This window comes from Pseudonaja textilis, chromosome 3, assembly GCF_049901715.1.
Source record: "Pseudonaja textilis isolate UNSWEBS1 chromosome 3, rPseTex1.2, whole genome shotgun sequence".
NCBI lineage: Eukaryota > Metazoa > Chordata > Lepidosauria > Squamata > Elapidae > Pseudonaja > Pseudonaja textilis.
In genome coordinates, this window is record NC_141992.1 from 101,802,509 (window position 1) to 101,819,026 (window position 16,518).

Sequence of the window (16,518 nt, forward strand, 5' to 3'; positions counted from 1 at the left end):
TATAGCAGGAGTGGGAGTATAGTAAAGTTTCAGGCTAGGCATGATCAGGGTGGTATTTTCTTCCCTTAGTATGTTTTCTGTTTCACTACATCCTTGTTATTAAATTTTCATGAAAGAGAATCAAACTTTTCTGGATACCAGTGAAGAGTACTGTTTCACTACAGACATTTAGCTCATTCAGAAACAAATAGCAAGAACAAAAATTACCAAGGGCAGTTCAGGCTGCAGAATTTTTTGGAGTGAACCTCCCATGAATGTAGGAAGCTGGCCACCTACTGAGAGGTACTGGGATGGTGCAAGTTTGAAGGCCAGCTGGCATGTATGCAAAAATGTTAGGAGGGAAGACTGATTGATTACTTAAGTTATGAGAAAAGCTTCAGAAAAGCTTCATTAGTCTTAATGAAGAATTAGATTATTCAGGGGAATCCTACATAATCTACCTTAATTAAATGAGGTGGTTTTAATTATAAAATTAAATCTCATCACTTGAGACTTTCAAGAAGAGATTGGACTGCCATTTGTCAGAAATGATGTAGGGCCTCCTGTTTGGATGGGGGGTTGGACTAGATGATCTACAAGGTCCCTTCCAACTCTGTTCATCTGTTGATCTGTATAGTTTCCAAACTAAGAAAGGGGGTGGGAGTTGAAATAGTTCCTATTGCAATTTTGCCCATTTTCCTGCCAGAAATGGTGTTTTAAATGGCTAGCAGTAGTTAAGCATGCATCAGGAAAGATAAATTTAATTCACAGTGAATTAAAAATGCATCAGACTAAATAACAACCAACCAGTAAAAGCTTATTTCTTAAATAAATCAACTTAAATGCCAAAGTTAAAGAAAACTGTCTTTGTAAGAAAAAAGATGCTACAGAGAATACTCATCTGGCCTCCATTAGTCCAGAGACAAAAAAACTCTCTTGTTTTTCTTTTCATATTCCTTGTGATTATGGGGGATAAAAAAGGGAGCCTTGCTCAAGGCCAAGCTCACTTGGATGAATGTGAGCCTTCTGATTGCAATTTGTTTAGGACTTTGTCTATGATAACTTCACTTACATTGTGCTCAAATGCACCAAAAAACCATCAAAGCCCCTCAGATTAAGAAATCAGTTGTTCCCTGGAAAGGATTATCTTAGGTTTCCAAATACTTGTGAAGGCATAGGTAAATGTGTTACAATAGTCAAATGGAATAATACAGCCAAGAATTAGGGGTTTATCATCACATCCAGTATGATATACTTCTCAAAATAGGATACCATTTGTAACTGTGGCAGCAATCTTGGTCACCTAGTTCAGGTCTGAATACAGGAATATATATAAGGCGTAGCGGTGTATTTCCTAGTCTGATCTGTTATGAGAAGGGACAGAGGAACAGATCCAAGAATCTAGTTTTCAGTTCACTCTTCTTAGCTACCTATGTAGGTGTGAGTTTTTTGTGCAATTGCCACCACCATTGACCAACAGAGCAATAGTTGAAAGACATAACTTGGCACTAGAGGAACCAGTAGACTGCTTCAGCCATGTGTTCTGACACAGTGCAATTGCTGTAAAAGAGAGAGCCTTGCTATGTTGGTAATCTAAAGCTGAGTGTCCTTCCAGTAGTCCTGTATCTTCCAGGAGGCAGCCATGTACCTAATCTGGGTGCATAGGGAAGCACAGAGGAAGAAGCAGTGAAAGAGAAGAGGAAGCTTTTCATAACTAAGACTAGGCCCTTGGGAGTTCTAACTGGTCCCAGTTGCTCTGCTCACCAGGCAAGTTGGTTTAGGAGGCAGGACAAAACTTCCTCTGCCCACAAGTCCCAGGAGGAGAGAAATCAGATTTCACAGATAGTGGAATCACAGCTGTCTCCACTTTCTTTTGAATTATTAAAAACAACTGGGTTCATTTGAATTAAGTTCGGTTTCTTAGCTTCTAACTTAAAATTAATTTAAAACTTCCATCAATTTAAAACTTGTACAACAACTTCAGATAAAATTAAGGGAGAAAATTATTTGCATATTGGTACTTGAACTCTTTTTTAATAGATTCCAATTGCCGATGCTTATTTTCTAGAAGGCAAATCAATAAAGCTTTAAAAAAGCTAAGTACATGGTAGAAGTGAGGTGTTTATTCCCAAAAGATGCAGCTTCTCTTTTCAGTTCAGTTTTCTGCTCCTTTTTTCACTCTTTTCGCATAAGACAAATTCATCTGGCTCAAAGTAAATAGCTTTGCCAAGTAATTGGCTGGATCTGAACCATAAATCCCCACTCAACATTATGTAAAGCTGGTGCCTAAAGGCCCTCCCAGCTTAAATGAGCAGCTTTGGTAAAACTTCCTTCATTTGCGCCACTCCTTCCCCAGAGGGAAAGAAAAGCAAAAAAAAAAGAGCAAGTAACTTTCTAGTTATTACAGTGTTCTGTATGAGGTGACAAAATGCGGCAGATGTTAAGAAGTGCCTTGAGTAAAGTTCTGCAGCCCTGATATTGTCCTAAGAGGCCAGATTACTTTTATAGACTGGTTATCCATCTCTGGTTTAGCTAAATCTGAGGAGGGCAATGTTTCAGAGGTCTGGAGCTACTGTGACCTTGAAGAAATGTACTTCTAGTCCTAAATGTAACAATTTCACCCAAATAAATATGCCCCAAAATAAAGACTATCCTGTACGATAATGACTTTATTCTCAAAATAGTATATTGTTGCTCTTTTTACTCAAGCTTATCTTCTTTGCATATGTTAACTGTTGTAATCATTCTGGAACACAACAGAGAAAAGAATGAGGAAATTGGAGGTCATTTGGAGGGAAATTCCAGATTGCATGGTTTCTATCATTTTGGTATAGATGGGTGTAGGGAAGAACTTCATGTTGTTTAATGGGCTTGACAGGTTGGTCACTAAACAGGGATAAAATTGAGAATTACAAAACCAGCTTTAGCTTTCATTTCTAAACCCTTATGGGAAAATCATCAAACTAGGACACATTTTAAATGCTTTCTCTTTAATTGAATATGGATGCCAGTTGAGTTTAGATAAGGAAGTATCATCAGAAATAGGACTCTCATTAATGCTGCCAAAAAAAGCCAATGTAGTCCTAGACTACATCAACAGAGGGATCAAAGTCCCTCTTTATTAACCTGAAGTGTTAGTACCGTGTTTCTCCAACAATACGGCCTCCACCAATAGGAAGGCCCAGCATGATTTCTAGGCATGAGGTGAAATTAAGCCCCATCTCCAAATTTTAGGCCTATTTAAACCATGCGTTTCCCCACCATTTGTCACATTGTTCTTTAGAACTACACGAGGTGAAGAGAAATGGGGGGAAGGGCGGGGGGGTGGGGAGAAAACTTGCTTGTAGGAGTGCCCTGCAGGTAGCCTAGGCTAGAATACCCCGATAGCAGCTCCCCGAAGGCAGAGCCCCAGCCGCTTCAGGGCGTGGCGTGGCTGCCCATGTCCCCTCGCCTTTAGGCAGTCTTTTTCAGGTGATGGAAGCTCCCCAAGGGCAGTCCCCAGCCACTTCGATTGGCCGGTAGAAGCGGCCTCACGGCGAGGGGAGTTTGTGTGTGTGCGCTCACCCCGAGGCCGCTTCTACCAGCCGATTGAAGTGACTGGTGACTGCCCTTGGGGAGCTTCCATCACTTGAAAGAGACTGCCTAAAGGCAAGGGGACACAGGCAGCCACACCACACCCTGAAGCAGCTAGGGACTCTGCCTTCGGGGAGCTTTCGTTGGCCAGTAGAAGCGGCCTCGCGGCGAGATATGTGCATATGGACCACTCTAGGTGGGGGAGGAAATTAAGTCACCCCCGAAAAGACGGCCTAGCCGTTTTTTCGGGGGTCAAAAAAAAATAAGGCCCGGCCTTATTTTGTGAGAAACATGGTACCACTTTATACTGCTTTGATAAGTATAGTATAGTATGATGAAATGGAATACACCATCCATTTCTGGTCACCATGATACAAAAAAGATGTTGAGACTCTAGAACAGAGGTTGCCAACCGGTGTGGGCTGCAAGAAAATTTTGGTGGGCTGCAGCATGCTGAGGCGGGGAGTTGGGGCAATCCTGCAGTCTCCCATGTCATGGCTACTGCCTCCTGCCTCAGCGCATCGAGGAGGCCGAGCAGCAGCAGGAAGAGCGCGGACTTCCTGAGCCGCAGGAAGCAGCTGCCCTCAGGTGAAGATGTTGCGAGGGGGAAGCTCTACCCCCTCTTCCTCCTCGCCAGAAGCACTCGCATGTTCAGCGGGAAGGAGGTGGCTTGTCAGGGGCCAGAGGGGCAGTGAGGGCTTTGCGTGTGAGCTCTTCTCGTGAGGAGGAAGAGAAGCTCTTGGGGGGTGCAGGAGATCGCGACCTCCCCTCGCAGACCAGGAATCACCCGGGAAGAGTTCCGATGCCATGATCTCCCATGCCCCTGCCCTCAGGAGCTTCTCTTCTTCCTCGCCAGAAGCACTCACGCTCAGCGGGAAGGAGGAGGCTTGTCGGGGGCCAGAGGGACGGTGAGCACTTTGCACGTGAGCGCTTCTGTCCAGGAGGAAGAGAAGCTTCTGGGAGGGGGTCAAGCCTCCCCCTTGCAACATCTTCCCTTGAGGCTATCGCTGGCAGCCACTCAACCTCCTCAATGCACGGAGGCAAGAGGCAGGAGTTGACTCCAATTCAGAGGATCCTTTCCCCTCACCCCCACCCCCTCGCAGGCCAGGCCTATGCCACGAACTCCCATGTGTATGAGTCCATCCGCCGCCAGTATCACCCGTTTCCCCACCTTCTCGACAACCATTTGGTCTTCAGCACATGGCTCGTCAGCTCAGAGTGGAGGTTGCCCGTTGTGCTGAAATGTGCACGCCTGTACCTGCCATTCTTCCCGGCAGGGGCAAGAGATCCCTCTCGGCTTGAACTCTGGGTTTGTGGCTGGTATGTCTTAACTGGGACCGGACTGACTTCGCCTCACCCACAGGAACACCGAATAGCAGCTGCCAGCTCCTTTCTCCACACACCACGTCTTACCACAGGAAAGAGAGCAGCTGGGGTATCAGTGTAGCCGCTCAGTTCATAATCGTCCTACCCAGAGAAGGAGGTGCAGGAGGAGGAGGAGGCAGTGGAGAAGCAAGCCAGGTGTTAAAGACCCGGGAGAGGCTTCTAGCTCGGCCCTCCTTTCCTCCCCCAACTCCAGGCAGCCACACCTGGCAAAAGAGGGAGAGGTTTCCTCTGACTTGGAGGAAGATAGGAAATGACAGGAGACCATATATATATTTTTTTTTTGGGGCGCTCTGCTTTTCTTATATATATATATATATTGTTATAATTAAATAAGCATTTTTATATTTAAAATATATATTTATGTATTACAAAATTAATTTTTTAAATAGTACATTTATATTTAATATAAAAAATAAAAAAATATTAAATATATTATCTTTTTTAAAAAAATTCATATTAGTGGTCCTCCAGATTTAAAAGTATGAGTTTGGTGATCCCTGAGGCCCAAAAGATTGGCAACCCCTGCTCTAGAAGGAGTGCAGAGAAGAGCAACCAAGAGGATTAGGGGACTGGAGGCTAAAACATACAATAAACAGTTGCAGGAATTGGGTATGTCTAACAAAGAGAAGGGCTAGGAGTAACATGATAATAGCCCTTGCAATATTTGACAGTATAGTCATAGTAAAGAAGGGGTCATTTTAATCTCCAAAGCATCTGGGGGCAGGAGAAGAAGTAACGGAAGGAAATTTATCAGAGAGAGATCCAATCTAGCATTAAGGAGAAATTTTCTGACAGAACAATTAACTCAATTCTGTTATTCTGTATTGTGATATATTTTTGGTCTCCATTGCTTTTTATATCGCTCTGATTCCACTGATGTTTATTTTGAATCAAATGCCATCAGGCTACTGTAGGACTTACCCAAGCAAAAGGGAAAAATCACTTTTGCACTACAGAAATGATTTGGAATAATGAAGGAAAATACAACTTCTTTTAAATATGGTTTAGTGATGACAACAACATGGAATTTTGATTAGATAAGTGCATAGCATTGACAATAAAAAATAAGGAAAAAATTGAATGCCTAGATGGACAATGGAAGAAAGTTTAAAATATTTGGGCATTTTAGAAGCAAATAAAACGTTGCAAACTCAAATGAAAAAAGAAAAACATATCTCAATATATTAAACAAATAAGAAAAGTTTTAAATTGAAGCAGAATGGTATTAATATAATCAAAGCCAGTAATGCCTAGTTACTGGAATATGCTGCCAGCAGTAAGACTCAACACAAGCCAAACTGAATGCTTTGGATTGCAAGTCCTGAAAATTTACAATAGTACAGTGTGTGCTACATTCAAAGAGTGATTGTGTGGAAACAAGCAATAGAGGATGACATCAAAGATTTAAATGATTACCTAAAATCAGAAAAAGAGAAAATGATAATTGATGTGTTCAAAGAAAATATTTTGATTGTGACAGCATTAAGGGCAGCATGCAAAAATCAAAACAGTTAAAACAGTGAATGAAAAATTGGAAAAAGAAAACCTTTGCGCAGTCAAAAGAAATAAAAAACAATTGCTTCATATTGCATCCATCAGGAGTAATAGTAAGACTAATATTTCAGCTCCAGAATAGGTACTAGCAAAAAACAAACAAACATTTTAAAAAAACTTGAAAAACTGTAAGCAACTTATTGGGAAAAAAATGAAGCTGTTAACCATTCAATAAGCACATGTAGCAAAATTGTCCTGTCATTTTTTATAAAATAAAAAAATGTGTGGCAGAAATAATATACAGGATGTATCTTAAAGGTATGAATTTGATATCTCAAAGTATAGGTATGCTGATAACATTGAAAAAGTGACTCAGAATGATCATATCAAAATGTTATGAGACTTCCAAATTCAATTAAAAAAATCTGGAAAAAGATGTTGCTTATAGCTTGATAACCAAGTGGCACTAGGGTATCCCAAAAGGAACTGAAAGGATTGAGAACTATTGTGGCTTAACCATGGAATAAACCGGCAAACGTTTTTCCATAGTTGTTGGAGTATTAGAAGTTACAACAATAAAATTATCAAAACAACTGAAAAATTAGAAGTATTCAGCCTTGCAAATTCAGCTATCAAAAACACTTGTAACATTCTCAGACTTTTAGATACTGCTTGAATTGATCCTAAACCATCATTATTTGCTGAGCATTCTTCAAAATAGGATAAGTAACAATATATCTAAATCTGAAAGATTTATTATAAACTGGAAGTTTTGAAGTATGACTTTTCTTTTAGAAGTAGGTTGATTATTTGTCCTAAATCATTTCCTTGCGTTTAAAGCCTGCCTGCCATTTTTCTAAATAAATTACAGGCACCATTGCTTCTGTGAAGTCATTTTAGTTTTTTTTTCCTTTTATATCCCCAATAGTTTTATTTCTGATTAATTCTTCCTTCTTCTGTCCTTTTGTAGAGAAAATAATTAATGGGCAAGACTATGAAGTTATGATGCAGATAGACACTGAAGTACTGGACACCAGGATCCTGCATATCAAAAGCTCATCCATCCCACCTTACCTTCGAGAACAGCAGAGGAACCATACAACGTCCTTCTATCATTCTCCTCCAACTGTTCCAGAGGCAGCTTCTGCTGTGAGAACAATCAGTGAATCTCCCCAATAGGCTCTCCAAATGAGGCCTTCACATGTGCCCTGGGACAGGCAACCTATGCAGGTTTGCCATGGTATTGTCAGGGGCAGCAGTATCCTGCCTTAGACAACAGCTTGAGGTTTTTGGATCTCAGGATTCTGTCTGCTTTTAGACCTAGCCAAAAATAGTTTCTCACCCACTCTGTCTAGATTATCTGCCATCTTTATAAGACAATATTTAAGGGCCTAAAAACTTCACTTTGTTGAAAGGAATGCTAACATTGCAATGGGTAAAATAGTGTTATTGGTGGAAGTGAGGCTTCTGTGGGGTTAACTAATTCCTGGGATAGGGGGTTGGGCACTAAATGTCATTTCTTTCCCTTACCTTCTTAGAAATAAATATCAATTTCTTGGCAGTTTCTGAAGAAGAAAGGAGCCACATATAAATTACAGGGTATTTGTCGCTAATTGTTTGTATTCTATTTTTTATTTTAGTTGGTCTGTAGAGTTTATACTTTGCATTCTTTATTCAATCTTATCCTGGGTTCTCTTTCCTGCTTCTTTTTACCAGTGGGGGAAGGTGGAAGAAAATAAGGAACTACGGGCTTTTGTTTACCAAATTAGAGTTTAAGCCATTCTTTGCTACACTCTCTATTTTCTGTATTTTTTTATTATTTTATTCAGTCTCTAGACAAAGCCCTATGTCCTACACTGCCCTTTTCTTGTACTTTATTATACAACAAATGCCCAGTCCAGCTATTTGGCATTTGTTACACAAGATACAGATGTTTTGTTGATACCACCCTTTAACTATGTGCAAATTTGTAAAGTATTGTTACTGGGGAAATGTTTCTAGTACTATTACAGAAATTAAAATTCTGCCAGAATGTATCTGAACCAGTTTCATGGGCACCTATTGACCGAACCTTGCAACATTATTAATGAAGAGCTTTGTTTTGAACACACTCTTATTACTTTGGGCTAAATATTAAGTGAATATACTGGAATTGGGGCAAGTGGTGCTTGTCTATTGGCCCAGGTTCTGTGTGCATCTTCATGAGCTTCCTACATGAATTTGCTCATAAGAATAATTTATGTCCTCTGGTTTGGCAACAGGGAAGGATCAAAAAGGGTAGGTTCTCGTGGAAAGGCCCCCATTCATACTGAGAGCGCTAGATCAGTGAGAACAGATTCTCTGCTTTTTCCACTCCACCTCTTCCATTGACATAGTTCATGCCCACATTGGGCATATAGAATACCCACATTGGGATATACTTCAAGATTGGGATAGGGGAGGATGTGTTGCCCAATGCATAGATCTTTACAGGGGATACAAATTAGAGCATAGTACTGCATAAGCTACGGTATTTATTTCTTATCAAATACCTAAGCCTCCTTTAGATGTAAATATCCTCAGGGCAGATTTCATAGCAAAGTTAAGACTAGTGAGGAAAGAGGAGCACTAGGCTAAGCATCTGTGAAGTGGGAAAAATAAGCTCTGAATGTAAAAGGCTGCTTCAAATAAGTGGAGAACGTATGCCTCACAAGCAAAGGTTTGTGTGCCTCTCAGCAAAGAAAACCTCCATTGGCTCACTCCCATTGCATAGTCATCATCTACTTTTCTTCCCTTCTGTATGTGTGTGATTTTGTTTGACCTCCAAAATTCCACTTCCACATCTTGCACTCTTCTTTTATTAAAGATTATCACAATTTCCACAAAAATTCACTTCAGGCATTGAACAGATATTTATGCAAATGTATGAGCAATGTATACATATGATCAATATAACAACAGATTTGAAAGGGTAAGCAATAGAGTCTTCCCTGAAAAGGGGTAGGCAAAATTCTTGTCTGTAACTGTTGTGTTGTGGGTTGAATCGTTGATACATTAACTCTTCTGGATAACAGATTGAGTAGGAGTTGTAATATTACATGTGTATACTCTAACCTGAAAATCTATCAGCTTTATTTATTTTCTGTGCTGTTAATATACACATGAACTGATGGATGTAACCAAGGTAAAGTCAATGATATGTACATCTGAATTTCTTTTAAGTCTTTCTTCAGAAGCATAAAAAGTGACCTGGACAAAACCTAACAAAATTAAACAAAGGTAATAATCCACCGTAAACAGTAGCAAAATAATCGAACAGCATAAAACTAAAATCCTTACAGAACAAGAAAAGAAACTGGCCGCAAAATTAGGCCAAGTCAGCTTCACTCCCATATTTTCCACCTGCTCTGCCACAATTCTTGTTTGTGTTGTGTATTATAAGCTCACAAGGCAAGAATCCTTTTTTATTAGTTATTCTGTAGAGTGCTATGAACATTGATATATCAGAAGCACAGTGCATAACCCTGTCTTGAGAGGAGCATGAAATTACTTGTTAAAAATTCTGTCATCAGAATTGCATTGTACATGGAGCTGAGGATCTCAGAGCATTCAGTCTTGAGGGACAAAACAATTCTGTTATTTTATTTTATTTTTTTGAGAAAATTTGTCTGGCTCTTACTGGAAATTAAGTAATGTTTTGTAAACATTATTTGATTAAAGAAGGCGTTGTTCACTTGGATGCTGATGTTCCTTCGTGCCACAATCAGGAGAACGCTTTTCCCTGTTAACTGTTCCCTATACACATCCATATTATGTGCAATTTGACGCTATAAAAATAAACAAAAAGATGTTTGAATGTGCACTTAAAAAAAAAACAGTAGGGAACAGATCAGTGAGCAATTTACTTTTTTGGGGTATCTTGAAGATAAACCTTGGTAGTTATCCTGGTTTTCAGATTAATTTCACCCAAGATCACAATTTTCCAGATGAGAGCATTTTTAGTTCAGCTAATTTTTTTCCTGCATCTTAAAGTTAGTGTTATAATAAAAATCTTTTGCAATCAAACTAAGTTGTATATGTAGCTTGTATGAAGCTAATTGCCAACTAAAATCTAGCAGTGGTTTTGAATATCAAAATATCCCAGATCCAATTTTGCTAAATATATTATCTTGAGAAAAAGTATCTGCTGGTAGAAAAGTATACCTTTTGAAAAGACCAATCAGTGGGCTGGGGAAAAGAGAATTCAAGACTTTGAGTCAATCAGACCGAAGTTTGTTTTTAGTTTTCTGTCTGCCTTAAGCATCCTTCCTTGTTTGAAAAACTTCCCCTTCTTGAGGGCCCTTGTTCAACTCTAGTCTGGCCAACTGTAGAAATCAGTTTCGAGCTGTTCTTCTGCCAGCCTCAGCATTTCTTTAATATTGCCTGTCCAAAATTAGCCAACTACTTTTGGCTGAGTAAATGTCCCGTGTTGCTTTTTCATTACTGTGCTGGAAATACAACTTTTTGCAGAACACTTTATTAAAAACAAACAAGCCTTCCTCCTCTGAGAAAGTATATGGACAACACTTTCACAAAAGCCTAAAATTTCTTGAGTGTTTTCTTTAGACTGTAACATCTTTAAAAAATGTTAAATTTGTATCTTGCACATTAGGTTGGGTCTGTGCTTTGAGTAATGCTGTAAAGTAGGTTCAGTTAATTTGAGACACTTAATTCAATGGCCTACTTTTAACAATTGTTAGGTTTGTATTTAATGTGCTGTTTTGGTTTGTTTGTTTTGCTAATTAAGTTATTTCCTTGTTTCAATATTGTGCTTATTTTTTTTGAAACATCTGAATAAGAAATTATTTTTGTTATCTGAAATTACTGTTGGAAGAGCGATTGCATTGTCTTTTTTGTTGGTCTTTAAACAAGATACCTAGAATTGAAATCAAACTACAGGGACATCACAGTCAAGAATTACTATTATGTTTACATTCTCTTCTAAAAGATAAATAAAATATACCTGTAGAGCTGTGGTATTTATTTTTATATCTGCATATCATCAAATTCACCTGTTACAAGATGCCATAATATTACCTAGGGTACCAAGGAATCAGTTCCTTAGCACACTAGGCCAGTGGTGGCTAACCTTTTTTGGCTCCCGTGCCAGAAGGCAATGCGCACACAATCCTCCTCACGCACTGTGCAACTTTGTGCATGCACATGCAATTCCCCTTGCGCGCCATGCATCTGTGCATGCATGCACAATTCCCCTCACGTGCAGTGCATCCCTGTGCATGCGCGCACGTCACACACACACACCCTCTGCCCCCTGCACATGCATGCCAGATACCTGACAATCAGCTGTTGGGTGGCGACGCGCACACGCATGCAGTGTGGCTCTTCTGGGCAACCTCTTGCGTGCCGGGGAAAATGGCTCTGCATGCCACTTCCGGCACGCGTGGCATAGGTTCGCCATCACAGCTCTAGGCAAAACAGGAACATTGGCAGGATTACGAGTAAACAACGTATTTAGGGAATGTGCTCAGATAACTTTTGTGAAAGTGTTAAAAATATAAAACTCGGATAAGGATCATTCCCTATCAATCACTGGAACATCTGGGAAATCATTTTAACTTCACCCTGGCAGGCCCCTTGTTCCTTCACAAGAAATATGCATTATAACTCTCCCAATATCTAGATGTCCCTTCATCTCTTGGCTAAAGAATTCTTAGCCCATCTACCAACTACTTGTTTCTCCTTTTTTCCTTTCCTGTCCTCTGAGCACTATCCTCAGTTGCAGAATATGAACGTGATTGAAGGCATCCCTCTTTGGGGAGACTGTTGCTGTTCTCAGTTGAACAAAGAGCTCCTGATGTTTTACGATTACCCAGCAAATCAGAAATAGCCTTCCTAACAACACTGTTAGAATGTTCAAAGCACAAACATAGTTTTCACCTGTTGTGTCATTATATAATGGGATTGAATGGAAGTTGCATTTTGTAGAGTGCTATTCATGCCTTTCAAAAGATACTAGAGTGCCACCCCAAAATATGAAATAAAAACACTCTAAAACCCAAACAGAGCATTGGTTATGGACAGGGGGATTGACCCTGTTTGATCCCATTGCAGCTGGAAAGGGCATGGCTTCCACAGAAGAGCTTCTCTTTGTCTCAATGGCTTCATCAGCATTGGAGGGAATGTGCTGCCAGCTCAGGAAGGTGCAATTTCTTTCACTTAGTGAACAGCCACCTTTCATTGCCAAGTGCTAAAACAAGAACCAGGCAGAGGAAAGAATCAAGAGATGAGGCATCACAGACCAGGAAACCAAGGCAAACAGCTGTTGTGGAGCAGGATAAAATAGCTGAAATTATCAATAATTCATCCACAGATGTGTGCGTGTGTGTGCACATGCCCAAATTTGCAGTCACATTCTCCTATCTCCACTATCTGTTGGTTTATTTAGTATGATAAAAACACATTTCAGAGGCATCATGATTTGCAGCTGCCCTCCTTGTATCTATTTATCCAGGGAAAGTCACTGTTCTTGCCAAATGTAAAGATACCTTTAAATATATGCTTCCCCCAAATTCCCTGGGTACGTTTCTTGTTTTCCAGGATGCCTGTGGTAACCTTTCAATAATGTAACTGCAGAATACTAGCAAAAGTGAGCAGGAAACAATTTCAACAAATGATATAGGATGTTTTTATTGACAAAAGCTGTAATACTGGGAGTGTGTAGACATAAATTCAGTTGACCACGAGATGATTGAGGTTATGCTTGCTGAAGCATCTTACCCTGGCTGGATTGTGTCTTGAAAATGTACTTATTATGAAGGGAGTTTGCAGGAAGGCTTCAACAATCTATTCCCATTGGCTCACTTTTATATTCAGCCAGTTAAGGTTTTGGGAGAAGATGTTACATGAGATGAATAATCCTTGGATTTTATTTATTTATTTTTTGCATACTTGGATATACATCATTTGCTTCATTTCCGGTCTTTAACATTCTCACCCAAACCTCTAAAATACTCCTTTCCACATTCCCTCATTTTAGTTTCATCCCAGACCATTTCATCACTTTTATTTTTAATATTCACATTGTTGGTAATGGTTTGTTTAATCTATTTCATCCATTTCCAAACCAATTCTTTTGTTTCCATCAAAATCACTCTATCTTATTTTTGATTCTTTTAATTTAATCATTTTTAACTTTTATCTTCTGCAGCTTTTTCTTTATATATTTCAAATAGCTTTCCTCATTGTTTTTTTTTTTGCAGCAATCATGCTGTGAAATGTGCTTTTCCTCATCCACAGCATTTTTGTCTGCATTTCTTCTATCAAATGACTCATTGGAAATAAATTATGCAAAGAGCCTCAGGACTCTGTCTATTTGCTTTATCTGTCAACAGGATAACACTCCAGAAATGAAACCGACCAGTACCGAGCTAAGCATGACATTAAGTTAGCATTCATTCAGTTATTTACACTTGCTTTTCTTCCATATGCATTTTCCTCCAAGATCTATTCTGGATGCTGCCAAAGGTTGCCTTTTTAACATTCCGTACCTCTCACCATTATGTCCTTGTATTGTTCAATTAATTTTTCATCACAAACAACCAACTCATCTCTATTAAACAATTGGAGGAGAAGAGTCCACATTTCATGCTGGTTCAGTTTTTTGCCAACTCCTGGGTGTTGAATCCAGCCACTACCCCAGCAGTGAGGCAAGGCAGTGTAGGGGCTAAAAGATGTGCATCTATCATCAAGAACAGGCTTCTATGAATTAAAAAATGCCTCCAAAATACCATAGGATTGCAATCTGAACTAAAATGTGAATATAAAAATCCACAGCAGTTTAGACAAGCTGATCAGCAAAAAAGAGAAGCACACAGTAACAGCAGAAATGTGAATAAGACGCTGGTTTACTGAGTTTCAACACTGATATTTTATTATAAAAATGTTAACTTTAGAAGGTTTTCTCATCCAAACCAAGTTTTCTATTACAATAATAAAGACAAAAGCCCTCTGGTTTTCCCCTTTGGGGTGTCTGCACTTGGCAGAGTTAATGAAGACATAGGTCCCATTGTCTCAGGGTAAGCAGTATATTCCATATAAAAAGTTATGCCCAAAATAAAAGGGTTGATTTGGTATATGGACTGTTCTACAGTCCAATTTTATTTTTAAAAAACTTTTAAACCCACACATTTACTCTGATTTATAGAATTAAAAGCAAACGTGTTTATATAAAAAGGTGCTGTGACCCATTAAAATCACCCCCTTGTGTCCTTAATAAGCAAAAATGACATTGTAAGTAACCTGGTGGCCGTTGTCCCAAGCATAAAGGAGCCGATCCTTGGGGTTGTAGTCTATCTGAGTGGTGTAGGAATACTCATTCTCAAAGAGCAGGCGAGGGATAATCTGGGTATTGGTGTGCGTGTCGAATGCATATGAAATATTGGCATTTCTCTTGTTGTAGCTGTCAACAGCATAGAGGACACCGCAGATGACAAAGGAGTTGCCATAGAAGTTCTTCCGTAGACCCGTCTGCCAGGTGGTCTCCTTACGGGTGCTCAGATCCATGGCATTGAGTTTGCTGAGGACAATCACCTCTTGGTTGAAGCTATCATAATTAATGGCGGGATAAATGATCCATAGGCCATTTTCATCCACAGCAAAATCTACATCTGAATGGCCGCGCCACCGCCAAGGGGTCTCCTCCTCATAGGCTACATCATGCAACATGGCCCAGGCAGCCACGTAGCGCTGCTTTAGGTCATACTTAATGAGGTTGCGGGTGAAGGCTCGGTTGTAGTAGAGAGAACCATTAAAGACAGCATGGCCTGTTCCCATCCAACTGTAGGGCAACTTGTACGAGTTACTCCATCGGCCTAGGAAACAGATGGTATAATAATTTAAACAGCACAGTTGATCCTAATCCTACTTGCACATATGTTTCCTGTGAAGATTCCAACAGAGACATTCTACCCACTGCTTAGTGGCAGCTGTTCAGGATTTAGGCAGATGTCAAAGATTAAATCTGGAGATTTACTCATGTGTTACTGAACTCTTAATCTGGAACATACTAACTAGATGTGAAATTTATTCTCCCACATTTTCTTCTGTAGATTTTATCATTCGAGTTTCAGTATTTCTTTTTTCAGTATTCTGTACATCTGCAGTGTATCTGCTATTTTGTATGCTTTCAGTTTTTAAAAATCTGTTAACAGTAAGCATATCCGCCTTGTGGCATACAAAGTATTTTAATATATAGCCATGGATAGTTTATATGACTCTTGCCAAAAGTGAAGACATCACCATATGCAAATAAATCTAAAGCACTTAAAATTAAAGATAAAGCACCACAAATTTTGCATTCAAAATTTAACAGATTTCAAACAGTTTGTCCATTAATAGAAAATCCATTTAGCTCCCCTATGTTTGTTATAGGGGGAAACTGGATTGATGCCGAAGTGCTGTATTTGGCATATACCCATTGTGGGCTTAATTTTCTACAAGTAGTTCTGGGACAGGGATTTATGTTGCTAAGCACCGTGGTCATAAGGCACAATGTCACATGACCACATCATTTAACAATGGCAATCCTGGCACTCCCCATGGCCATCATTACCTGAATTCCACCCACCCTGAGCCAAGCCATTCTGGGTTTGGTCCCTCCTACTCCTGAGCCTGGGTAGAATAATGGACTGCATCCTCTGGAACTCTCCCCACCTGCTTATCTCCCCACCATATCTTAGTGCTTTTGGCTGCCTGCCTGCCCAATGCTGGTAGCTGGAAGCTGCCCCAACCCTGTTTGTACACCAGCCAGGGCCGCCATCTTTGCACCAGGTAGAGGTTGTTGTTGTTTTTCTGCAAAAGAGGCCCAGCCCATGAAAGACAGCTCCAGCACAAAAAAGCACCAACTGAGGAGCCCTAGCTGGTGTTCAAAGTGAGAACTACCTGTAATGTATTTTTTATTTCACAGATTTCTAAGACTTTTGATCCCAAGCTCATTTTAATTGCCCTTTCTCCAAATGCTTGTGCTTGTAATAATTCAATTTTCCATCTAAACCATTCAACAGATGCATCAAATCTCCCCTGACCTCCCAACCCAGTATTCTTCTCTTC

General features: G+C 39.8%; 2 protein-coding genes across 5 annotated transcripts in view; one reads left to right on the forward strand and one right to left on the reverse strand.

Moving 5' to 3' along the window:
• Positions 1 to 11,420, forward strand: part of ATF6 (activating transcription factor 6) — an 85,431-nt gene extending 74,011 nt beyond the window's left edge. For both annotated transcript variants that reach the window (XM_026703372.2, XM_026703373.2), the window contains exon 16: positions 7,403 to 11,420. In XM_026703372.2, coding sequence (XP_026559157.1) covers positions 7,403 to 7,611 — 209 coding nt within the window. In that variant the 3' untranslated portion in view covers positions 7,612 to 11,420. The remainder of the gene's footprint in view (positions 1 to 7,402) is intronic.
• Positions 11,421 to 14,319: 2,899 nt separating this feature from the next.
• The window catches only part of OLFML2B (olfactomedin like 2B), a 29,484-nt gene continuing 27,285 nt past the window's right edge, over positions 14,320 to 16,518 (reverse strand). For all 3 annotated transcript variants that reach the window (XM_026703376.2, XM_087930490.1, XM_026703375.2), the window contains exon 8: positions 14,320 to 15,281. In XM_026703376.2, the coding sequence (XP_026559161.2) occupies positions 14,680 to 15,281 (602 nt within the window). In that variant the 3' untranslated portion in view covers positions 14,320 to 14,679. The remainder of the gene's footprint in view (positions 15,282 to 16,518) is intronic.